The 27,096-nt window shown below is 38.7% G+C and overlaps 1 protein-coding gene and 1 pseudogene across 1 annotated transcript in view; both read right to left on the bottom strand.

Moving 5' to 3' along the window:
• Positions 1–26,855, bottom strand: part of RYBP (RING1 and YY1 binding protein) — a 75,699-nt gene extending 48,844 nt beyond the window's left edge. Inside the window, exons 1-2 of the mRNA XM_028101667.2 lie at positions 26,741–26,855; positions 25,839–25,964 (exon numbers count right to left, since the gene is read on the bottom strand). Of these exons, the coding sequence (XP_027957468.1) occupies positions 25,839–25,964; positions 26,741–26,772 (158 nt within the window). The 5' untranslated portion in view covers positions 26,773–26,855. The remainder of the gene's footprint in view (positions 1–25,838; positions 25,965–26,740) is intronic.
• On the bottom strand, positions 15,087–15,231 carry LOC148165106 (small nucleolar RNA SNORA62/SNORA6 family; annotated as a pseudogene).
• Positions 26,856–27,096: the final 241 nt, after the last annotated feature.

Below are 27,096 nucleotides of genomic sequence, written 5' to 3'. Positions count from 1 at the left end.
ATGGTATGGAAAAAGCTGGGACGTCCATATGTAAAAATTAAGAACCTCAATCCATACTCTTACCCGTATATAAGAATAAACTGAAAATGGATCAAATACCCAATCGTAAAACCTCAAAGTTATTATAAAACTTCTAAGAAAACATAAAGGAAAATCTTTTAGACCCCAGTCTATGCAAAGATTCCTTGGATAAAACATAAAAAGCATAAACTGCAAAAGAAAAAATATCTATATACTGAGTTTCAAAAAACTAAAAATCTCCATTCTCTGAAAGACATTTCCCCAGTTTTGAGAAATAACTGACACACATCACTGTATAAGTTTAAGGTGTACAGCAGGATGGTTTGATTTACATATAGCATAAAATGATTACCACAAGTTTGGTTAACAGCCATCACTCATATAAATATAATAAAAAGGAAAAAAGTTCTCCTTGTGGTAAGAACTCTCAGAATCCACTCCTTTAACTTTCCTATATGCCGTTCAACAGAATTATGGTCATCATGCTGTACATTTCATCCTTACTACTTATAACTTGGCATTTGTGCCTTTTGACCACCTTCCTTGAATTCCCTCTCCCCCCGAAAAACGCCATTAAGAAAATGAAAAGCCACAGACTAGGAGAAAAAATACACAAAACATGTATCTAATAAACTGTTATTCAGAATATATGAAAACTTGTATGAAAGCTGAATAAACACAATTTACAAACGGGCAAAAAAAAAAAAATCTGAAGTCATTTCCCCAGAGATATATGGGTGACTTACATAAACACATGAAAAGAGACTTACCATTAGTCACTAAGGCAATGCAAATTACAACTACAATGATACACCACTAAAATCTACTATACTGGTATTACAAAAAGACAACTGGCAATGTCAAATACTGAGGATGCACAGAGACAGGGATTTCTACACTGTTGATAATGAAAAACAAAATGGTACTTTTGGGGATGATGCAAATACTGTTCTTGATTGTAATTACAAGGCTAATAAGTTCATAAAAATTCACAGACCTGCACACCAAAAAGGATTAATCTTACTGTATATGAATACCTCAGTACACCTGACCTAAAACAAAATTCTCATATCATAAGTATTTTAACATTTCAGTTCCAAACTCAATTCAAACTTTTCTAACTACTCTTCTCACCATGTACTTCTAAATGGCCTTCTTAAAGCCTCATATAACCAGCCTGATCAAACCTCAACTCCAAAAGACAAGCGAATGTTCCATGACTCTACAATCTGCTTCCAATGCATAGTATTATACAGCTAATCAGATAAGCTTCAAAAAGGATAAAAGCATGTAAAGCATTCCACCTCTGCCAAACTACTACAGGAGCTCCACAATTATCTATGAAGAAAATCATCAAGAGGAATAATCAAATGAAAGAAGTCTAAAAACAAAGAAAATCTTACAAAGGGAAAGGGAGTGTTATGCATGTGATGGTAACAACAACAACAAATCACCACCCATACTCATACATACCTCCCATTAGGAGAAATTAGGTGGGCAGAAGCACAGAAACAAATCAAAAGAAAGCTAATTCACACCCTGAATCCCCTCATATCAAATTTCCCTGTCACGCAAACCAAATCACAGGACTTCCTATGACAACATACAAGTATTGGAAGTCTAAGATATTTATAACAGTTTATAGACTGTAACAGGGAGTATTTCACAGAAGTGCTTATAAAGAGAAAAATGAGAGCTGGAAATTGAGAAGAAACAGTTATTTCACTAAGAAATACACATGTGCCTGCCATAGTTCTGAATCTTAAATGTAAAGAAACTGTAAAATGTAAGGCATAGCAGCACTCATACTGCAGAGTCCAGAGAAATCTCTCTAATCATCTTCCTAATGCTTGGTTTGTCAGAAAGGTGATACACTTGGTGGGAAGAGGACAAAACTAGTCCAGGAGTCTAGTCCAGGTTCTACTACTACTAACCTGTTTCATGACTTGGGGCCAGTCACTTAATCTCACTGGATTTAGTTTTCCTGGATGTAATGGCTGAATAAAATTATCTCTAAGGCCCATTCTAAAGAAATTTCTCCATGGAGGAAAAACGGTAGCCCAGGGCAATTCAAAGAATTCTAGCTCTTCTTGGCCAGATATGACTATAGTCATTATGAATGTGGATTTAACATTAGTTCATTTTATAAAACTGTTCATTATTTATTTCCAATAGCATATGGGCTTTAAGTAGGAAGCACAATGCTGCTCAACAAACCCTAAGCACAAGAAACATGTAGAAAACAACATCAAGGGCCATCACAAACTGCTAAAAGCCAGTGATAAAGAGAACTCTTAAAAGCAACCGAAGACACACTTTGTAGAGAAAGAAAAAAAGCGGGGGAATGGCAAATTACTCATCAGAAATAATGAAACCCAGAAAACAATGGAACAACACCTTTAAGGTACTAAAAGACATAAACTGAACCTAGAATTCTATACCCATTGAAAACATCTTCCAAAACAAGGACAAGAAACTGAAAGCCTCATATACCGTTGGTAATATAAAACAGTGCAGTCACTTTGGAAAAGTGTGGTAAATTTCAAAAAGTTAGAGTTATCATTTGTCCCATCAATTCCAATTCTAGGAATATACCTGAGAGATTAAAACATGTATCCATACCAAAATGTGTACACTAATGTTCATGGCAGCATTATTCATTAATAGCCAAAAGGTAGAAAAATTCAAAATAACCATCAACTGAATAAACAAAATGTGGTTTATCTATACAATGGAATATTACTTGGCTATTACCAGGAATGGGTACTGATACATGCTACAACATACATTTCCAAGGTGAGCCTTAGAAACATTAATGGTAGTGAAGAACCCAGTCACAAGAGACCCCATGTCATCTGATTCCATTTACACAAAATACCCTGAACCCCAAATCTTTAGAGAGAGAGAGTTTATCAGTGGTTCCCTAAGACTGGGGATGGCTGTGTGCACTAGGAGTGGGGGCACCCTTGAGGGTGACAGCTAAAAAGCATAGCATTCCTTTTGGGGGTGATGAAATGAGGCCAAAGTTCATAATTCTGTGAATATAATAAACACCAATGAACTGTACACTTTAAATAGATGAACTGTATTATATATGCGTTGTACCTTCAAAAAGCTGTTATCAGAAGAAAAGCAAAATAAAAACTTCTGAGAAAAAAACGAAAGAATCAATCACCAGCAGACCCAAACTGTAAGGAATGTTAGATGTCAACTCTTTAACTACTTATATTCAACATTGTTCTGAAGAGTTAAACCATTTAGTAGGCAGGAAGAGAAAAAAGGCATTCAAATTGGAAAAGTAAAACTGTCTTAATTCACAAATAAGATCTATGGAAGAAATTGCAAAATCCTTAAAAAGCTACTAGGATACGTAAGTTTAGCAAAGATGCAGTACAAGACATACAAAAATAACTATTTGTAGGGGCGCCTGGGTGGCTCAGTCGTTAAGCATCCCCCTTTGGCTCAGGTCCTAGGGTCCTGGGATACAGCCCCGTATTGGGCTCCCTGCTTCTCCCTCTCCCATTCCCCCTGCTTGTGTTCTCTCTCACTGTGTCTCTGTCAAATAAATAAAACCTTAAAAAAATTGTATAAATCAGCTAAGAACAACCAGAAATTGAAATCTTTAAAGCAGATTTATAAAGCATCAAAAAATGAATTTGACACATGATTTGCAAGATTTATATACTGAAACACACAAAACACTGCTGAAATAAGACCTAAAGAGGAGACCTACACCATTTTAAGAGGTTGGAACACTGATGTCAGTTTTCTACAAATTCGAATGCATTCCAAGAAAAATCCCAGCAGCCCTTTTTGTAGAAATTGACAATGTGGGGACGCCTGGGTGGCTCAGTCAGTTAAGCGTCTATCTGCCTTCAGCTCAGGTCATGATCCCAGGCTCCTTGCTCAGTGGGGAGCCTGCTTCTCCCTCTGCCTGCCCCTCTGACAAACAAGTAAATAAAAATCTTTTAAAAAATTTCAAAAATTGACAAGGTGATTCTAAAATTTATATGCAAATACAAAGGATCTAGAAGAGCCAAAGTAACTTTGAAAATGAACAATATTAGAAGTCTTATACTCCCCGATTTCAAGACCTTAAAAAACATTAAGACAGTATAGTACCAGTGTAAAGACAGATTGATGGAACAAGACAGAGTCCAGAAACAGCATCAAATATACAGTCCATTGATTTTCACCAAGATGCCAAGGCAATTCAATGAAGAAAGAAAAATCTTCCCAATAAATGATGCCAGAATAACAGGATGGCCATGTTAAAAAAACAAAATAAAGAAAAAACCAAAAACCAACTTACCTCACCCTTACAAATCTGTATACAAATATCACTTCAAAATAGACTAAGGACCCAAATATAAGAGTTAAAACTATAAAACTCCTACAAGCAAAAATCTGAGAAAATCTTGGTGATGTTGGGTTTGGCAAAGACTTCTTAAATATGACACAAAGAGTAAAAGTCATAAAAGAAAAAAAACAAATGGATTTCATCTAGTGTTCTTCAACGGACTTATTTAAGTTTATTTTATTTATTTGACAGAGAGAGACAGAGAGAGAGAGGGAACACAAGCAGGGGGAGTGGGAGAGGGAGAAGCAGGCTTCCCGCGGAGCAGGAAGCCCAATGCAGGGCTCGATCCCAGAGTCCTAGGATCATGACCTGAGCTGAAGGCAGACACTTAACGACTGAGCCACCCAGGCACCCCGCTTCAACAGACTTTTAAAACCTACATCTGAACCTAGAATAAAGAACTCTCACAATTCAGTAAGTCAACCAAAGTTAAAAATGGTAAAAGATATGAAAAAAAACAAAACAAAAGAAAAAAGATGGCAAATAAGCACATGAAAATAACAATCGTTATTAGTTATTAGGAAAATACAAAACCACAATGAGATACCATCAGACACCCTCTATTCGCCTAAAATTAAAAAGACTGGAAAAATGTGGAACAACCAGAGAACTCTCACACACTGCTTCGGAAATTTAAAATATACAACCACTGTAAAAAAAAAAAAAAAAAAAAAAAACAGTTTGGCAGTTTGTTAAAAAGTTAAACATACCCAGTGACTCCACTGCTTTACTCAAGTGAAATAAAGTGTATGTCTACACAAAGACTTGTTCAGGAATGTACAAGGCAGCTTTATCTGTATTAGCCAGAAACTGGAAACTCAAATGTCCATCAACAGGTGAAGAGATAAACAGCAAAACAGGCATACAATGGAATAGTATTCAGCGATAAAAAGGGATAAACATGGATGAATCTCAAAATAAGCACAATGACTGAAAGAAACCAAAGGAAAACCCCAAAGTACATACTGTAGGATCACATTTATACAAAATTCAAGAAAATGCAAACTAATGTATAGTTACAGAAAGATTAGTGGCCGACTGGGGACAGAGAAGGGTAGGAAGAATTATCAAAGGGCAGGAGAAAATTTTTTGGGTTAATAAATATGATAATTATCTTATTTCTACTGGCTTTCACAGGTTATTCTTTAAATGTGAAGTATCTTATAAGCCAATTAGATTTTAATGAAGCTAAAAAAATTAAACCCAGATAAGATGTTGTGCTTTTTCTCCTGATTACAATACTTTTTAGTTTTTCTGAGAGGATTAAGTAATACAGAGATAGAGAAATTTATACAGCAATGCATAATTTCTCTATGTGTTTTACTATTCATCATTTTCATCATTTTTTAAAATTAGGAGATGAAATCTAGCTGTTTAGTTCTATTTAAGAATGTATTCTAGAAATGCTACAAATACGTCATTTTTTTTGTAGAGCAAAGTATTTTCTCACTAGCTTTTAAGTGTTTTCAAAATGCTCTACCTTCATTCCTAGTAATTTTAATTGGCAATAGAGTCTAACATTTTAGCTGTAAATTTAGTATCAACACCGTCATTACCATTACACACGCGCACACACACACACACACACACACACACAACACACCCCATAAACTATAACACGCATCTTTTCAGAAACAACCTGTACCATCAGGGTTTCACCAAGGCATAAAGTGGTTTTCCTGATGGCTGGAAGAGTTCATAAATCTAACTTGTTCACAACTTCATGTAATTTTGGGGTCACTATGCTATCTCTTATATTCCCTATAGCAGAGTAAAATCTTATTCTTCTTCCTGATCTCCACACTAGTATCTGGTCCAAATGTTTTTTTTTTTTTTAAGATTTTATTTATTTATTTATTTGAGAGAGAATGAGAGAGAGAGAGCATGAGAGGGGGGAGGGTCAGAGGGAGAAGCAGACTCCCCGCTGAGCAGGGAGCCCGATGTGGGACTTGATCCCGGGACTCCAGGATCATAACCTGAGCCGAAGGCAGTCGCTTAACCAACTGAGCCACCCAGGCGCCCCTGGTCCAAATGTTTTTATGTCCAAAACATCTGAAAAGATATGAAAGGCAAAAAACACAGCCAGGCTAAGTTTTACTTAAAGATCAATATTCTAATTATCTCTTTCTCGCTTCACAGCATCTGAAAGTTTTTGTGGGGCTGGACACAGGGAGAGGTAGAACTTCTTTCACTACTTTTGAATCCCTGAGTCTTGAAAAGCCAGAGGTAAGGGAAGAGAAGTAAACCAACTCTCATTTGCCAGAAGCCTTCCTTTTTAAATTCCAGGGCTTGGGTTTGTTTGTTTGTTTGTTGGGGCTGGGGCGGGGTGGTGATGAAAAGGTTTAAATCTAATGATTAAAATGAATTTCCAGGTTACATGAAGAAAGTCTAAATCATATAAATTCAAGTGGAAAATGGCACTAACTGCTCTGCAGTCACCATTCTTACTCTGCTCTTTGCTGCAAAGCAGAAGCAGAGGAGGCCAACAAGATTGCTTTCTTGATTCTAAAATGCAAGACTTAAAAATGTGTTCATTCATATACAATAGTATTCCACAATTTAATACAAATATTTGCTGAACCGAAGGTCAAATTATAATCCTCCAGAACAGACCTATAGAAAAAGTCTGATTTATCTGCAAACTGCAAATATTCTTACTCTAAAGGACAATTCATCAGCCCAAAAGTCTGTTCTTTAAAGGAAAGAAAAAAATTTTTTAAGAAAACCACATTCTTTATCTTACTTTCTACAATCTAGATGGATTTGCTCAATTACAGAAAGGTAAGAGAGTTTTACAATAAAAGACTAAGTAGCAGACACCACCATGAAGTCCAAGTTAGAAGTTTAGCTCACACCTCTTTCCTCAAAAATCTGATTTGTTTGCATTAGGGTTAGAAAAGTTAAAATGACACAAAAATAGACAAGATATATTTGTCACTATGTTAGAATATGAAAGATTTTTCCACAACACACTAAGACTTTGGAGAAAACTACCTTAAATTTAAATTTCACTTTATGGGTAAGGCACTTGAAAAAGTAAAGAGTTACAAATACAACCCTCATTCCTAAACCATTATTTCATATAAAACTAGAGGGCCTGTATAAAGGAAGGAGGAATAGGAAAAAAATAATTAGATCTATTTACGTGACAAAAATTAATGAAATGGAAACAAACTTCTGGTGATTGCAAAAGAAAACTGAAAAGTAAAGATCATACTGGTCAATGAGAAAAACAAAGCAATAACCTTATACAATTTTCTGAGCATGTTATGAATAAAATTAATTCTGAAAATACACCTTTCAAAACCACAAGAGGATCACAATGATTCATCAAGTTACCATTAGCTGGTTTAACGAATAGGATTAAGCCCAACACTAAATTTAGCAAAAGCTCCCCAGTTAGGGATCAACATGGTTGCTGTGTACTAAATTTATTCATGTTTGTACAGGATATTTCCTGTTTGCAAATGTTTTTAAAACTAGGTATGGATTTTTTTAAGTTTGCATGTAACATCTCTAGAGGCCAACTTTGCAGTTCAGCATTAGTCTCTATTTTCATATTCTCAAAGTTTGTGTTCCATTAATTAAATGCTTATTAACAGCTACCAGATTAATTTAAGATGTCACAAATTCTTATTTACCAGAACATTCCAACTCATCAGATGTATCTTCTTTCATGAAATTCATTATTAGATCAATGAGTTTTGAAAATACTGATAATACAGGGGCGCCTGGGTGACTCAGTTGGTTAAGCGTCTGCCTTTGGCTTAGGTCATGACCCAAGGGTCCTGGAATCGAGCCCCACATTGGACTCCCTGCTGGGTGGGGAGCCTGCTTCTCCCTCTCCCTTGCTGCTCCCCCTACTTGTGCGCCCAATTCCAAAGGCTCTCTCTCTGTCAAACAAATAAAATCCAAAAAAAAAAAAGGAAGAGAAAATATTTATATACAATTAAGAGGCTTCATTTATAAAACAACACCAACTGAAAGGGAAAGATCATCTAGGACTTCAATCCTGAAAAATAATAGATAAAATACCAGTATCTAAATTACTAATAGTTCAAAAAATTCTTCAGCCCACCTCTTGAAAATCCCTTGCTAAGAGAACTCCAGCCATTCTGAGTCCTATTCAGCTGTAAAATTTCTAAGAAAAATAGACTTCATGATCTGGTCAATTTTAATCCTTTTCCTCAAGCCATACTGCATCTAGACCACTCTAGTCACTGTTCTCTTTCAAGATAGCTCCGTTTTTAAAACCTTCAGCCAGCAAGCACAGAACAAAATGGAACGTAAGAGAAAGGCATTTTTTAGTTCTCCTGAGAAGGTGAACCTTTTTAAAACAGACACTGGTTCAGAAGAATTCTATTTTGCAATACACTGTTGTCTCAGCTGTGAGCAGAGGAGCAGGTATGAACTTGAAAGGGAGATAATAAAGAGACTTAATGTTAACAGACTATGCGAAGACTAAAATTAGGAACTAAAGAGAGGAAGTAAACAAATGTTGGCAGTATTTCCAAGTCATTCACCAAGTACTTTTTTAAAAAAATTTTAATGGCCATACCCTTTTGCAGAAAAGGCTAACTGATATATGACATTATTTTAAAATTAGAGATTGGGAGAATGGATTACACTTCAAGTTACACCTAAGAGTACAAAAGCAGCAGCACATTAAGACCCTGCCTCTGAAGATTTAACACTGTGTCAGAGGCACTATCCTTGCCCATGTGGACTTCAAATTTAAATTCGGAGCAAAAATGTAAACAAGAAATTCCACTACAAAATGAAATGCACAAAGTTCTTCAATGATCACAGAAAAAAAAGAATCAAGAGGTTTCCCAAAAGAGTTGACATGAGCTGGGTCTTCTTAAGGTGGCTTTTACCAAGTAACACTAAGGTAAAAGTCTTCAGGCAACACAGTGACATGAGAGAACATGCTGAGGGAACACAAGTTTGAGTAGAAGGTTCATGGTAACAAGTGGCAAAGATGAGCTGGTAGGTAGGACAGATGAGCTGGTAGGTAGACATGCGGGGCCTCGCAGGTCCTTTAAGGAGACAAGGCAATACCTCTTCCGGCAATCAGACAGCAACTAAGGATTCTAGGCAGACAAGCTACATGATCTATGTGTTTTCTAGAGAGATCACCGAACACCTGGCTGAGCAAAGCTACTCCAATAGTCCAGGTGCAGGTCTGTACTGTAGAGATTTGTAATTAATGAAGTTCACACTGAACTAAAAAATGAAATGAGGACCTAATTAAGGTGGTAGCAACAGAAATACAGGAGGAATAAAGCAACAGAATTTGATGTCTGACTGCTATAGCTGGGTGTCTAAAGTGATGTCTATAGACTGGTGGCTGCATAGATGGCAATGACATTTTCAGAAAAAAACTTACTGGAAACGATATGAATGTGAAATTGGAAAAGATCCGAGTCAAGTGCAACTGTGCTATATAAACTCGGGCTGGGAATGTAAACTCTTAAGCCTCATTTCGTTATCTGTAAAATGGAGATATACAGCATACCCCTAAAAGGATTAACATGAGACAATGCATGAAATAGGCTTAATATGGTGCCTGCTGTTTGTTAAACGTTGGTTAAATGCCGGCCCTTATCAGCATTATTATTAGGTTGGATACAGGTTACTGATGAAGCCTTTGATGAGGTGTCCCACTCTTCTTCCTGTTACCCAATGAAGCTCCTTCTAGATCTGTGTTCCAGTTACTTCCTCAATAATGGTTATTCAATAAATGCCAAGCATGAAAAAGTGCAAATGTACACCTGTTCTATTAGAACCAAGCTTTGCCTTGGGGCATGACACAGTATTAACTATTTCAGTAATACAACTTTCCAAAAAAAAAAAAGAGGAAAGAAAAGCACAGGGAGTCGGTCTTTTAATTAAATAACAAAGACTAAGAATACCCCTAGGGCTGTAGTACACCTATCTGTAGTTAATACACCTTCCACACCAGGTGTTTTGACAGAAAGCTTGTCTTAAAGATCTGTAAGAGAAGAGTAACTGAATCTAGTGTTTTGGTCAGTCTGCAATGAGTTTAATTTCTTAGACTGGGAAAAAGAGGGACAAAGATTTTTAGGTCCATAAATGAAGGATTTCAAAATAAAAACATTAACTGTAAATAAGGAAATTTCAACTATACAAACTCTTGCAAAAAAGTTTTAACAGGGGCGCCTGGGTGGCTCAGTTGGTTAAGCTACTGCCTTCGGCTCAGGTCATGATCCTGGAGTCCCAGGATCGAGTCCCACATCGGGCTCCCTGCTTGGTGGGGAGTCTGCTTCTCCCTCTGACCCTCTTCCCTCTCGTGCTCTCTAGCTCTCATTCTCTCTCTCTCAAATAGATAAAAAAAAAATCTTTAATAAAAAAAAAGTTTTAACAGATAAAGCCCTCCTATTCAGAGATTCTGAAATGTATAAATTTCTACTGACACATCTTGGGCGTGGAGGAGTATGACATTACAAATAAATTACTTTCAATATACTTTAGACGAGTAATTTGGCATCGTGATATTTAAGTCATTTCATTATTACATTATAAACCGCCAAAACTGACATAAATCACTGTACTTTATAACTGGCGGAGACAAAGAAATCATCCAGTTCTGTGAATTTCAGGGAACTTCAATTAACTGCAACCCACAGTTTAAAATCCCAACCCAGCATATATAGTTGTACATATATAGTATCATCCAATGTGATATTTTTAAAGCTTTTATTCACAATATAATTGCAGTAAGCGGAGACTGTGTACGGTGAAACTTTTAAGACATCCTAAGCACTGAGAAAAAAACAAATCTTTGAAACATAATTACATCGCATTTCAGTCAGTCTGGATAGCCACATTCCACAATCCTCACAACCCTTCAATAAAGGGGGAAAAAACCATACTAATTGCAGAATTTCATGTTGCTAAGACTCACCAAGATCAGAAATGAGTTCTTCACATAGAATTTCTGAGGGGTTCTTTGTACAACATTTACAGGTTGGGTAGACAAGAAGAGAGGCATTGTCAGGCACATTACGCTGAGCCAGGGGTGGGGGGCGTGAGAAGGGGAGGCAGAGAGAAAACCAAGGGGCAAAGAACACTCTACCTACCCACCTCCCCCTATTAACTCCTGTCTTGAGCACCAAAATGCAATCCCCCCTTATAAATATACTTCAATGATGCACACCAAAAGTACATGTCAGGATGAGTTCACTGTCATACATTTTGTCCCAGAGTACTCAACAACAAATTAGATGTCCTGTGACTCCCTCAATTTTCTTAACTGGAGAAAATCACCCCACAAATAAAGACAGCAATGCATACACTGGAAAGCAGAATCTACATATTAGAACAGAGAGACCGAACGCCTAATTATATGTGCTCCATCAGACTCTGCCCAGGCACCACTTCCTTGGGAGAGTCAGTCACAAACTCACTGCTGCCTCAGACTACTGATTTTAACGGTGGCATGCCATGTTCTTTCAAGAATTGTGGAATTTTCTGAATGAGTCAAGTGATAAACAGTACCTCAAAGGTGATTTTAAGACAGTCAGCAGTATTATACTGCATATTCTCAGCCCATTTTCTTGAGGATATTTCATCAAGAGACAGAGTGAGAAAAACTGAATGTTATAAAAAGAATCATCACAACAAGCAAAATAAATCGCCTAACCTATATAGGCTTATGTTAACCTTCTATATCATAGATGATACAATTAAGCTAATAATCTCAGAATTCTAAACAAAGTGGACATTATATTATCGCCCTTATTTAATTTAAATGGCCCTGGAAAAGTGTTCTCCCCTGAGACAGCAAAGGAGGAAGGGAAGGAATTAAAAGAATGCAGTCAAAACACTTTGGTTCCATGTTAATTTGTCCATTTAATTATGTCACCTTTCTATTTCTTCTATTCTACTAACTGGGTATGAAATCAACTAAGTTACTTAACTTTTCTGAGTCTCAACTTCCTCAACTGTGAAAGCTGGAATAACAACAACTCTATCTCAGGTTGCTTTAAGTGTTACATTGGGAAAACAGACAAAAAACTGGTATGGTAAATGTAAAGTGCTATGCAAATACATAGTATTTGAGAATATCTTAAGATTTAGTCTAAATGTTCAAGTGCCTGTGCAATACATTGCACATGAGTGCTCAAATATTTGTCCCTTTATTCTTTTTTTTTTTTTTAGATTTTATTTATTTGCGAGAGAAGAGAATGAGGAACAGAGAGCAGGAGAGGGAGGATCAGAGGGAGAAGCAGACTCCCCGCCGAGGAGGGAGCCCGATGCGGGACTCGATCCTGGGACTCCAGGACCATGACCCAAGCCGAAGGCAGTCGTCCAACCAACTGAGCCACCCAGGCGCCCCCATCATTTAAAACTTAGGTCCCCAAAAGTTCAATTGTGAAAAACAAAGACTATCTCATGTACTACTTATGTATTTCTCCCTAGTAATATTATTTGTGCCTTTAGAATGATTAGTCATTCAATCCAATACAATCCATCAACAGCTTTATTATTTTTCAGTACGTATTCTGTGCTAGGTCCTGTGCCAAGTTGCTACATTCACTCACTCGGGGCGCCTCTGTGGCTCCGTCATTAAGCGTCTGCCTTCGGCTCAGGTCACGATCCCAGGGTCCTGGGATCAAGCCCCGCCATCGGGTTCCCTGCTCAGCAGGAAGCCTGCTTCTCCCTCTCCCACTCCCCCTGCTTGTGTTCCCTCTCTCGCTGTGTCTCTCTCTGTCAAATAAATAAAATCTTAAAAAAAAAAAAAAAAAACATTCACCCACTCAATCCATGTAATACCCCTATGGAGAAGTTACTATTCACAAATGAAACACTAAAGCACAAGGTTAAGTAACCTGCTCAAGGTCACAAAGTTAGCAAATGACAGGGCTGGTGTTACTCAAACTTAGGTCTGACACCAAAGCCTTGGCTCTCAACTACAACTACTACTCTCCAATATGGTAGCCATTATGTGGCTACTGAGCACTTGAAAGGTGGCTAATCTGAACCTAGTTGTGCTGTAATTTGTAAAATGCATACCAGATCGTGAAAACCTAGTATGATAAAAAGAATGTAAAATATCTCACTGCAATTTTATACTGATTACATATTGAAATGATAGTATTTTGGATATAACTGATTAAACACAATAAATTCTTAAAAATAATTTCAACTAGGGGCACCTGGGTGGCTCAACTGGTTAAGTGTCTGCCTTCAGCTCAGGTCATGATCTCAGAGTCTTGGGATCAAGTCACCTGCTTCTCCTTCTGCCTACTCTGCCTGCTGCTCCCCCTGCTTGTGCTCTCTCTCTCTCTGTGACAAATACATAAATAAAATCTTTAAAAATAATAATTTCACCTGCTTTTTACTTTCTTACTGTGGCTAATGAAGTTTAAAATTTCATGTGGCTTGCAACGTATATTGGACAGCACTGAGTTAGAACATCATACAGGACATCTGTAATACCAAAAGCACAAAACAGCTTTAAATTTACCAACAGAACATGTTTTAAGTACAAATATATTCTCCAATATCAGCTAATAGTTTACATGCTAAATTAGTGAAAACAATAAAAACAAAACTTTACAATCTCAATGTAAAATGTTATTTAAATTTCAATATTCCAGAATTAAATTTTTAGAACTTATTACAAATATTGGTTTTTCCAACTACAAGTGATACCAACTCAGCTACACTACAGAAATTACAGAAAAGCATATACACAAAAGAATCCGTCATGCTACTGCTCAGACTATTTTGATCACTCATTACTTCCAGGTATATATATTAAATTAGGTGGTATGAAATATTAAGGTGGGATCATATTGTTTTATCATTTTGAAACTTGTTTTTTTCTAATATTATGAACATTTCCTTTTATTACATATTCTAAAACTTAACATTTTATTTTGAAATAATTACAGATTCACAGGATGTTGCAAAAATATTATGGGGTCCCATATAATTTGTACCCTGTTTCCCAGACAGGGCTGCATTCTCTGGATTACAGTACATCAAAACCAAGAAACTGACACTGGGATGTCTGTGTACCATTTTATGTCACCTTATCACATGTAGATTCATGTAACCACCACAATCAAGATTAGATTTAATCAACACAAAACTTTCCCTCTCAGTACCCCTTTACAGTCACACCCATCTCCCACCCCATCAGCCCTAACCTAACCCTTGGCAACTGCTTATCTAACTTTATTACAAAAATGTTAATGGACGCCTACAAAGTGTGTGACCTTTAGAGACTGGCTTTTTTCACTCAGCATCATGCCCCTGAAATCCATGCCAGTTGTTCTATGTATCAAGAGTTAGTTCCTTCTTAATTGCTGAGTAGTATTCCATGTGGTATGGATGTACCACTCACCTACTGAAAAGACATTTGGGTTATTTCCAGTTTTAGGGTATTACAAATAAAGCTGCCATGAACATTCGTTAACAGGTTCTGTGTGAACTTAAGTTTCCATTTCTCTGGGATAAATGCCCAGGAATGCAACTACTAGGTCATACAGTAATTATATGGTTAATTTTGCAAGAAACTGCCAAGCTATTTTCCAGAGCGGTTTTATCATTTTACATTCCCACCAAAAGAAACAGTTCAAAACATTTTTAAGAGCTGCAAAATATTTATAACTATTGCATGGTTTTTAACAATTCCCTGCTGATTTCTATGTAGGTTTTTTTTGTTTGTTTTACTTGCAGCAAGAATTACTATCAAACTCCACTTTTTGGGCCAGAGACCCCTGTGGTGTTTAGTGAAGACTTGTCCCTCATGTAGTGCACTACCAACACTTGTGGGTTCACCAGCCAGCCAGTCCTTTTTTGTTATAATAATGATATAACTGATATATTTACACAGAAATTTTTATATGCAGATAACACTTATTACTAGAAGTTGAACTGTTGGGTCACAAGCTACAAATTTTTTTTTTAAGGTACAAATATTTTTAAGGGAATTGATACCAACTGGCCTTCAGAAAATTTAAAGCAACTTACCCAACCACCAAGGGTCTGTGACAATGTCCACTTCTTCCTAGACTCACTAAAAAATTTTTAGTCTTTAAACTGATTTGCGAAAATGTTGTTTTGTATTTAAGTAATGGGAAGGTTATACATTTCTCATGTTTCATGACTCAATCTGTAGTTCTTTTAATTACCTATTCATAGTCTTTGGCAACATTTTATTGAAACGTTAGTTTAGTGATTGTAAAACTTGGTTCTAACGTATACTGCAAAGAAATAGCTTTTTAAAATACATATCTGAAATCCAACTCACATATTAATAGGGCAAGACAGTATCATATTTTACAATGTGAAAAAGATAAGTTTAGTTGATATGATCCCCCAATTTATAAATATTCTTGTATTACACACAATTTATTTATTAAGAAATCACCTCTAATACCAGCTCTAGGTTAAAAACGTGAATGTGGATCACTTCTCTTAACTTCACTTTGAAATGCCAAGACATAAATTTTCCATAACAAACATCAAAACTATCTCCAGCTTCATTACGAAACATGGCTGCTTCTCTTTAGAATTTAAGGTCATCCAACCAATAGTTCTCAAAAGTGTGCTCCCTCGACCAGCACCAGCAGCACTAACATCACTTACTAACTTTTAAGGAATGCAAATTCACAGGCTCTACCCCAGACCTACTTAATAAAAAAACAGAAGGTGGGGGGTCGAGCAGGCAATCAAGCAATGTGTTTCACAAGTGTTCCAGGCGATTGTGATACATGCTAAATTTGAGAACCACCATTCTAAACAAATTTAATATAAAAACAAATCTGGACTGCCTTATATAGAAAGTTAATCATGCCACAGATATTAGGAATTCAAAGACATATTTTCATTCTCCCCCAAATTAAAACAACCCAAAAAGAAAACTGGAAACTGGATGTTAGCTTTATTTCCTACAAAAAGGAATCCTAAAACCCATGAAGTGTTCACAAAAAATTTCCCTTAGAAGAAAACCCAAAATGAACCATATAAAACCAACAGGTCAGAGTGCATGCCTTTCAAATCAGAGACTCAATTTGTTTTGTATCACACACTGCCTGATATTCCCACTCCTACAACACTTTGAAAATTCAATGAACTAGCATATTAAACAGCACCTGGAAAACTACTCAAATATTTGCAGTCCAGGGAATAAATTAATAAATTGGTCAACAAATAAAAATAATTCTGCATGGCAGAATAAAAGTGACCTTTATGTTTTTGTTTTGTCCCCAAACTTATGATAAGCATGTATTACCACCCTGACAACTAAAATAAAGGAGAATCATGACTATATGTAATGATACAGGAAAATAACCTACAACACCTCAGTTATTTTAAATTTTACCAATGCACTGATAATCTCTTTCCTTTATCTGTATGATAAAAATTTACAAGATGCTGGGGTAGTACCAGATAAACAGAGTTCCAGCCTTCATGTTTATTAAAGTTTGAAATTCAAAGTGAATATATGAGTATTAATCCAGTTACAAAGGTGTGTTACTATGGTAGCTACTTCCTATCCACCTGGGTAAGTGTCCCATTTCCCTCCAACTAAGACTCTGCAGATATGTTAGGCTTGGCCAATCTACCTGTCCCAACCCCCAGGCAACAAAGAATGGTCCAGAAATTGGGCAAGTAACAGGGGTCCCGATTCCTACAGCTTATTCTGAGTTTAAATGGTATTCTTCTCATTATTATGTAAAATAGCAAAAAAAATTTTTTTTTAAGATTTTATTTACTTGAGAGAATGAGCAAGCGTGTGAAAATCAAGAGGGGGGCGGGGCGGCAGAAGGAGAGGGACAAGCTGACTCCCTTCTGAGCAGGGAGCCCAACGTGGGGCTCAATCCCAGGACCCCAAGATCATGACCTGAGCCGAAGGCAGACACTTAACCAACTGAGCCACCCAGGTGCCCCAAGACAACAGTTTTGTTTTGACTGAAGGTAGCTGGAGCTGAATTCTTATTTCTTGAAACCTTGAATATTCTGACAGACTTAAGATATTAAGTTTTAGTTCTGTAAAAGAATGAACAGTACATAAACCTTATAACTTAACATATGAAATCTGATCTCTTCTTAGAAAGCAGTCACCAGGTTTGTTTTCTCCATGACTAACTACCATATACTCAATAGGTTTTAAGATCCAATACAGGCTGATAAGATTGGCATCCCACCTCACCTTTAATTTCCTGTCCCTCCCAAAGTCTACTTCATCTTAAAATGTATTGCTAATGCTCTCAAAGTTTTAAGTAAGATTTTTTGTTTTTGTTTTTACATATCCCTTCCACCAGTTTCTTTTCTCAAAGGATCATTTAAATAGTTTTTCTAAATTGATATCGGGAGGGGAGAGCAGTATTATCTAATCCTACTGAAAAATTAAAATTTCACCTGTTTACCTTGTGATTTCAACTATTCATGGTTTCTAACACTGCAGTTTACTTGTATTGACTTTACTGAGAATTCTTCTTTAACACAACAGTCAATCACTGCATTGAATTGAAATTAAAGCTAAATAACTGAGTCAAGACTTCAATTTAACAGAATTAATCCAAATTACTCAACAGAATATACTCCATGTACAACTTCCAACTTATAATATATTAACACAAGAGAACTTATACAATGGACAGCATAACATCTCCATCAACACCCAACACGTTTTATACCCATTTTTTAAACTGCCTTTAGATGCCAGGTTACATGCACACCCATCTAGGTCCTTAAAATTGATTTTGCACAACATGACTGATCTTTCGCTTTATTATCAGACTTTTATGACTTCTGGCTGCTTTAATAACCAAATGGGCAACCAAAAAGGATTAGGAATTATCAGTTATTATTTAGGTAAATGTGCTAATGCTCTGAAGCTCCAAACCACTCCAGGAAGTACTTTAAATGCACTGCCTACAGCGTCCAAGGCTCAAGCTCTGTGTTTAATTTCCAGCACACGTTTGGAAAAACAAAACCAGAAAAACAGGAATACTACTTTTAACGACACACTTAATAAAGACAGCTTTCCCCTAAACCAGTAACATTACACACACGATTCAAGCCCTACTATGAAAGCATATTTATCAGATAAAACTTTTAAACTGGAACAGTTTTAAAGGGGATTCCAATTGAAACTCCTAGTCTTCATCTATTCTATATACATTTACTGAACCCCTGTCAAGTGCCAGGCACTGTACTAGATTTTTAAGCTGTGAAAAAGGTACTGCCCTCAGGGGGCACCTGGGTGGCTCAAGTCAGTTAAGCGTCAGACTCTTGGTTTCTGCTCAGGTCATGATCTCAGGGTCATCAGATGGAGACCCACATTGGGCTCTGAGGACGTGCATGGAGACCGCTTAAGATTCTCTCTCCCTCTGTCTCCACCCTCCCTCCCTCTCTCAAATTAGTTAAAAAAGAGAGAGAGAGAGAGAAAGGTCCTGCCCTCAAAAAAGGTAAAACCTAACAGGTGATCAAATAAAAATTCCGTTAAAGTGTTACAATAAGTTATACATGATTTGGAGGGTGAGACAATCAAATAAAAATCCAATTCAAGTGTTACGATGAGGTACACCTGATTGGAGGGTGATGAAAAGGGTTCCTGAGACATCCAGAAGGACAAATAGGAGTGAGGCAGGACACAAAAGGAAGGGAAAGCATTTCAGAGAAAATCCAGAGGAATAGAAGGTGTGAAGGTATGGAAATGAGGTATCATGATCCATGCTTGGGAAACAAGCAGTTTGGCAGGAAACACACACATGGTATATGTGGAGGGCAGATGAGGTGTGGTGGCAGTCTGCCTCCAAAAATCCTAAAGGAATACGAAAGAAAGGACTAAATCAGAAGCCCTTTGTGATGCTCAGCATTTGGACTTTACCTTAAAGGCAATAAGAACTAGGAGATAATTTAAGTGGACCAAATGGAGAGGCTCCAAAACCAGCTGGATTTGATTGCCATGGGCATGCATGCATAAGGGTGGTGATGGATGGTTATTATATAGTAAATGGGAATTACCAGCCTGTGGGGAGAAGTGGAAAGGTGTGGATGACATCTGAAGTGAGGGAAGAGCTGAAAAGGATGTAGGAGGGAGCAAACAACTAACCTGTACCAGCCTGTACAACAAAGTCTACACCTAAGAATCATAAAGGCTTCATTTAAATCCCAGATTCAGTAAGGCCTTCCCCAATGTACCCACAAAGACCAACTATCTCTACCACGTGCTCATTCATTCCATGCCTACCATCACTGCGCGCTTCACAACACTGAAGATCTTTTTATTGTCTCATCTTTTCAACATTTGTTAGGTTCCCTGAATGCAGGAATTTTCGGTTTACTTAACCAATGACTTGAAATACAAATGACTGATAAACACTACAACTCATGAGAGACAAAAGCTTACTCCATTTATGTACTGTAGAAAGTTCCACACACCAGGTTTTATCCTTACACCTAATGATGTGTGAATTTACACCACAGATGAAAGAAGACAACTGTGTTAAAGTATGTAGATAATAATAACCTATCAAGAAGAAATCCTATCTCTAGAATGTGTAATGGTCTACATGCAGAGTTGAGATCTAAGATACTCAGGATAAAATAGCAGCACTGGTAAAATAAACAAGAACCACACACACTAACATGGATGAATCTCAAGAAGCCAGACCTAGGAGTGCATCTAACTGTATGACTCCACTTATACCAAATTCAGAAACATGCAGAACTCCCCCCCAGAGTTAGAAGTCAGGACAGTGGCTGAAGTGACCGTCAAGAGTGTACAATGGACTCTGCGGTCCTACTATTGTTTCTTAATCTGGGTGCAAGTTACATGGTGTGTTCACCTTGTGAAGATTCCTCAAGCCTTTTCATTATAATTTGTGCACTTCTCTGTATGCATGCTTCAGTTCAGAAAGTTTACTTAAAGGGGCGCCTAGGTGGCTCAGTGGGTTAGGCATCCAACTCTTGACTTTGGTTCAGGTCATGATCTCAGGGTCCTGGGATGGAGCCCTGAGTCTGGCTCCCCGCTCAGTGCAGAGTCTACTTGAGATTCTCTCTCTCTAAATAAAAATCTTTAAAATAATAAACCTTAAACAAACAAAAAACTCCTTACCTAAAAAAACAGGGAGGGAACATGCCTGATGGGGAGGATAAAGGAAGATGCCACAAACAAAAAAGGTCCTGGTGACAGAGCCAAACAGAAAATGAGAGCCAGAAAGACTAGAATGTTTTAGTTCAAACTGCAAAGGAGACAAATATGTAGAAATCCACCATTACCTAAAGTTCCAGTGAACTTAGTGCTGCAACTTCCTCAAGTAGCTGCCGTTTACCAAAATAGTTATTAATCTTGGAATTTCTTCAGCATTGACAAAAGCACAGGATAAATGTATGCCACATGAGTAATCCATTCAAGCCTCCCATCCCAGTAACTACAGGACATACTGACAAGTTAGCTGGCTGGCCTGGCCTCAGTATATGGCATGCAACTAAGGAAAAGCTGAGTAGTCTGAACAACAAAGATTCCAATTCTAAACTGTCCCCAACCCAATGAGCTAAATGGCAGAGGCTACACCTACAGAAGTAATTATCCCTTGCTCCAAAAGAAAGGAGCATGCATGCTGCCCAACAAGGCAAATGTGTACCTCAACACAGTGGTTCTCATCACTCCCCCAGTTCTCATCATTCTATAGTTCCATATTCTGCTCTTATTTCTCAAAAACACTTGCCACTGGCCGAAATTATTTTTCTGTTTACCTGCTATTTTCTCTTCCTCTCCATAATATTTCAAATTTCATGAGAACAAGGACCTTGTCTGTCTTTCCACCACTGTACACCCAGAGCCCATTTGGCTGTGTGCTCAATAAAAACTTGTCAAATAACCACAACTACCCAGGTAATTTACTTTAAGGTCACCAAGTATACATAAGATCAAGTCAGTAGCAATAAATCAGTAAGTCCAATGTAATAGCAAATACAAAATAAATTATCACTGCTTCTGGGTAAGAGTGATCTTTAAAACTCTACCAGCTTTGAGGCCGAAAGGTTTGGTAAGGTTTGATGGTTCAGAAGACAGGTAATTTCTCCATGTATTTTATGGAGAAATTTTATGAAAGACAAACACTACCGTAAAACCCATGTGATCTAAGGAGCAAAACCACTGTGGTAGATGATCAGAAACCATAGGGAAGAGGCCTGGCTCTACTCTAGGTTAGGTACACCCCACCCCTGCTTTCTGGGAGTTTTCCTACCTGAAAATTACCTCAGGGCAATGCACTTTTGAAGCAAGATCAGAACTTTCACATATCACTAATTATGTATGTTTTCCCCTAAAACTTCTAAAGTACTTCATGACTATTCAAGGGATACTGAGTTGTTTGGCTACCTGAATTTAAGGAGAGAAAATGTCCAAATTTCCAACTTCAAAAAATGAGTTCCGAAACAAGGGAAACATTTTACCAACAAAATGGAGTACCAACTTCTAATTCAATATGCTGAGTACCAACTTTTTTTTTAAGTGACATAATCTTATTGCACACCAGTAAATTCCTCACTTCTGTCTGCAAAAGCTCTAAAAAACAGTACACTTTTCAGAGGGATGGTAGTCCAATAAACATGATTTGAACCCAGTATCAGGATAAAATCTGGCACTGAAGACTAGAAAAGTTCTAAATCTATGGTAATTACCCAAAGCAAAAATTGACCAATTTTCAAGTGAGTGTCATTTAAGCAGTAGCTGAAGATCAAAATGCAGCACTATGATCAAAGAACCACTAATCAGCTAGAGCTGCAGCAGTGTGTTTATTTCCAACAAAGACATTATTAGATTCAGAGAAGTAGCAAGACCGAAGCAAAGTATATTTAATTTACCACCGAGTCTAGCAAGTTACTCTGCTCAACACTCAAGAACTTCAACTTAACAAAATGGTTAAGTAAATTTGTTAATTTGCAGGGATTTTTCCTTCTAAAAGCTGATAGTATCATCTTTCAAGAGACTGGCAAAGTAGGCTGGGAAATCCTACTTTATTTACCTCCTATTTATCACCTAGGAAAGAGATAGTGTTTCCTCCCCACCCACAGCCACCTTATATACACACTCCTTTATTTCCTATGTTGAAAGGCTTAGGGCAAAGTTCTCTCAGCATGGTGAGGAGGCAACCTTCCGGCTGCAGGTGACCCATCCATGCTCTTAAGCTGTATCACAGGACAGGAGAAAACCTATGATGTGATGGAAATCTTCTAAAACCTGGTTTTGTGGTGATGGTTGCACAGTCTTTAAAATTCAATGAATCGTGCACTTAGAATTAGTGAATTCTACAGTATGTAAATCATACCTCAATAAAACTATAAAATAATCACTAGCAAAGGCTAGAGAGTGGGATGATACAATTAGTTAGAAAAAGGAGTGTATCTAAGACCCAAAGAAACCCTCCATATAATTGACACATCCAATATAGATCTCTATTGCCCCCTGAATGTCCAAGTAGCCTATTAAGTATTTCCTCCTTCTTCCCTTAACATGTTCCTTAGGAGCTTCTGACCGCCTTCCAGTCTCTATGCTGCTCCAATAAGGAAAAAAAGATCTTATGAATCACTTTCATGAATCCACCTGCAGAATTCAACATATAAAGTACACATGACAATAACAATGAAAAGTTGGCAGGTGATTCTGTAGAAATCAATTCCCTTTTTAGAAGAAATGGGGAGGAGGAGGCATCCTAATTGATTCGCCAAGCCAGACTGCTCCAATCTCCCACACAGCACTTTATTTATACCTCTCTTAGAGCCTTTATCACTTGGATTCTGCTCTTTGTCGTACATGTCTAACCAATCCCCCCCCACCCCTCGCCAATGTCTTGACCAGTATCTTTCACATCCTAGGAATTTAATAAATGTTGTTTGGATAACTTATTATTCTCCTCATCAAATTAAGGGACACCAATTCTATCCTCAAAGGGTAAATACAGTTCCATGTCCTACTGAACTTACTACTAATTAAAACCTGACTTCCTTGGTTGACTTGGTAGATGATGGCAACAAAGACAAAAATGATGAACAAACACCAAAATGACCACTGGCTAGGCCACCAGCTAGGCTGTTGTTATAATATGAATACGAAGCACCAGCTTGGAGCAATAAAACCCAATTTCTATACCAGTCAACAGGTTAACGAAGCCCTTTTATCATTTTTTAAAAAGTTATTCTAAAATCACCAATTTTTGCCTATTACTCAGCATTCAAAACCCAACAAGTTTTGTACTATCATCAATACCAGATCTGATTAAAACTATGCAAGGCAAAAAATATTAAATCTTTGAGGTGCCAAAAAATTACAGGAAAATCACACAGCAGTAGCTAGTATGGCAGAGAAATTAACCAACAGTTCCTACACCTGATAACGCCCAAATGAAGACCTCTGAAATTCACCTTTCCACATGAAACACATTCATAGCCTAAGAAAGCCAAAATGTTGTTTGCTTTCCAATTAATGATGACTTCAAGAATAGATCTCAAACACCAAAACATTGACAATAACCAAGATGAAAACAAAAAGGCCATGTAAAGGTATCTTAACTTTTAAGAGTTTAAGTCCTCCAAAAATTAAATGAAAACCCTTAAAGAGATAAGTATCCTGTTCCTGAACAGACTCTAAAATATTTCGTCTTCAGTAATTTAATGTATTTGTTAAAAAACTGAATTTCACTATCATCTGTAACTCTGAAAAAAGTTTAAATATTTCTATAGCTTTTAAAACCAAAACCTCCCACATGCTTCCAAAAAGTTGATAAGTCAGATTTTTTTTTAAATGCACAAAGAAACTGAAATGCATTTCATTTTAAGATTATTCCCAGCAATACATCAGATGTAAACTTGAATTTGGTTTTGCTCTTCACCAGTGAAGTTCTCAAGTTCTTAGGAGTTTCCTAGTCATTTACTTAAACGTCATCTACCGTAACACTCAAAGCAAAACCACAATAAAGAGGTTTGGCCTCTGAGGGATTCTACATGTAAAAAAACATTACTCATAAATAAAATATAATCACTATTGCTTTAAATAACAAATACATTTCTAAACTTTCATGCCATTTGATGGAATTCCCTGTTTCACAGAGCAAAACAAAATCTATTAAGCTCCCAATAAGTGTGTTTTATTTTAACTAAATCTGTCTTATGGTAATACAAAAATTGACATGAATTTGCTGTAAAAACTTCTGGAGAAATATTTTTCGTTCTTGAGTACTTTAATTCAAAGCACTCTTTATTTAAAGATTTAGTGGAAGTCCCAAAAATGCTCCACCAGTAATTGGAACAATTCATCCCAGAATCATATTCTTTAGGTTACCCAATATCCGAGGTAATCCCGGGTATAAATAAAGCAATGAAACCCTAAGAGGACACATTTAGTAAAAAAATAACATCCAGTTGGAACTATAGAGTACTACTATACAATCATATTGGAACACCACCAATTCAAAAACAAGTACCTGATGAAATGAGACTTCTGGCAATCAACTTAAGTCTTCAAGGACCCACTAGGAACTCACTCCTCCCAGCTTTTACACACATATACCGCAATGCCTTCCCATGAAATGACATCAAGAATAGCTTAACTTCAAACTCTAACATCACTGACACAAATTCCAGATTCAATTTGAAAGATGACCAGAAGGCTACAAAACTAGCTTCGACATTTTAGCCAAATATACCTAAACGTTAAATGTGGAGTAGTCCAACTTGTTTTGATACCAGACGCGATTTACTACCTTCACAAAAGTGAAAAGGAATTCTTTCAACATTCTTTTCATTGTAATAAGGCTTTAAACACAAAAAAACTTCAATACAGTCTATTCATTTCACCATTTTGCAAAATCGTCCTCCATCACCACTCTGCATAAGCTAATCAGAAAAAACACAAATTGACAGCTCAGCTTTCCAAAAAATGCGCTTTATCAAACCCCAACATTTATTTTCAAGTGCAAGAAAATAACAGACATTTGCAGTTCAAGACAGGAAAAGCACAACAAACAGCTTAACTGTACATCCACCACTAAATCGCTCAGAGAAGAAAAAAATAATTCACGACAGGCAAATTAAAAACATTCTACACATGGCAAAAATAAAAGGTTTAAAGTCCTACAATCCATAGCAAAAACAGTGCTTCCTCTCTTTTTGAGCCAATACCAATAAGCCAATGGATACAAGTGTCAAATAAATCCAGCCTGTTTGAAATAAGACGAAAACCTGGAAAAAGTCCCTCCCATAAATCATTCAGTGAATAGGACGCTTTGCACCCAACACGAAATAAATACACACAACCAAAACCACACATCACCCACCCCCCAAATGCAAAAAAGCCATAATCAACAAGTTGGAAAGAGAGCAGAAAGTATAGCTCTCCACCCTCTCCCCCACCTTATAAAAAAAAAAAAAAGTCCTTCAACAAAAGCTAACACAGATCTTCAAGTACCTGGTGGAGGTGCCTTTCCTCACATCGCAGATGCTGCATTTAAAGGCTTCAGCGCTGTTTCTGAAGGTACAGACGCTACAATCCCAAAAGCCTTCGTCTGCGGCAGGTTTCGCTTGTCTTTTTGGCCTTCGGAGGAGTGAGGAGTGGGGGAAAGGGGAGGGAAGAGACAGGGAGCAGGAAAACGGGGGAGAAACAGCAAAACACAGGCGCTGGTGAGCCGTCGCCAATTTCGCAGGAATCCAGTGCTGGAAACTTCGCTCGAGCGACCACCCACCCACCCTTTTCGGGGACCGAAACAGGGACTCGGGGAGGGCACGGGGCGCCCCCACCGGCACCCCGCAACCTCCGGGCCCGGGCCGCGCTGCCTCGCACAGCAGGCGGCGGCGGCTGCGGCGGCGGCGGCGGCGGCGGCGCCCCGGGAAGGGCCGCGGCGGGCGCAGGAAGCGGGCGGACTTGTGGACTTGAGCGTGGGGCTGGGGGGGCCGGCAGGGGAGCCGCGGGCCGGATCTGGAGGGGGCGCGCAGGGGCAGCCCGAGGCCGGCGGCGGGGAGTGGGCCGGCTCCTTCCCTCTCCCCTCCCTTGCTAGCGCCCTCCCTCCCTCCCTCCCCACCTGGTTAAATCTCCCTTTGTCTGGGAGGAGTGGCGGCGGCGGCGGCGGCGGAGGGCGGCTGAGGAGGAGCCGCCATGGCTGCGGCGCGCACGGCCGCCGGCCCCGAGCGGGAGCTACACCGCCTCCCGCCGCCGCCGCCACCGCCCGCCGCCGCCGCCTCCCCCCGCCCCCGGATCTCCATCTTAGCAGCGCCTCCCCCCCGCCCCGGGTAGCTCCGGGGCCTAGTCGTCGTCGGTCCCCGCCCGCCCCCAGCCCTCCCTCCCCTTCCGCCCCCTCAGCTCCGAGCAGGTACCTGGTCGGGCTCTTCTTGTCGCCCATGGTCATGGATGGGCTGTACCCCCGCCCCCCCAAAGCCGAAACCGGCGCCGCTCGGAGGAGAAACGCCGTCCGGGGAGTCGTCGCGGACCGGCCCCCCTCCCTCCCCCGCGCCCGCCCGCCCGCCCTCAGCCGCTGGGGCTCGAGCTCCGGCCGCCGCCGCCGCCGCTGCTGCCAGTCTCCGGACGAGACTAGTCCCCGCCAGCGCCGCCTCCGCCGAGTGACTGACGAGGGGCGGGGCCGGGCGCCGCGCGTCACGCGCCGTGTGGCCAATGGGAGGACGGCGGCCGGCGCCGCGAGGGCGGGGGCGGGGCGCGGGGGAGGGCGGGGCGT

The sequence above is a fragment of the Eumetopias jubatus genome, unplaced genomic scaffold, assembly GCF_037043125.1.
Source record: "Eumetopias jubatus isolate StellerSeaLion01/CBP00866 unplaced genomic scaffold, mEumJub1_p1.0 scaffold_1, whole genome shotgun sequence".
Classification (NCBI taxonomy): Eukaryota; Metazoa; Chordata; class Mammalia; order Carnivora; family Otariidae; genus Eumetopias; species Eumetopias jubatus.
This window is presented reverse-complemented; position numbering and strand designations above follow the sequence as displayed.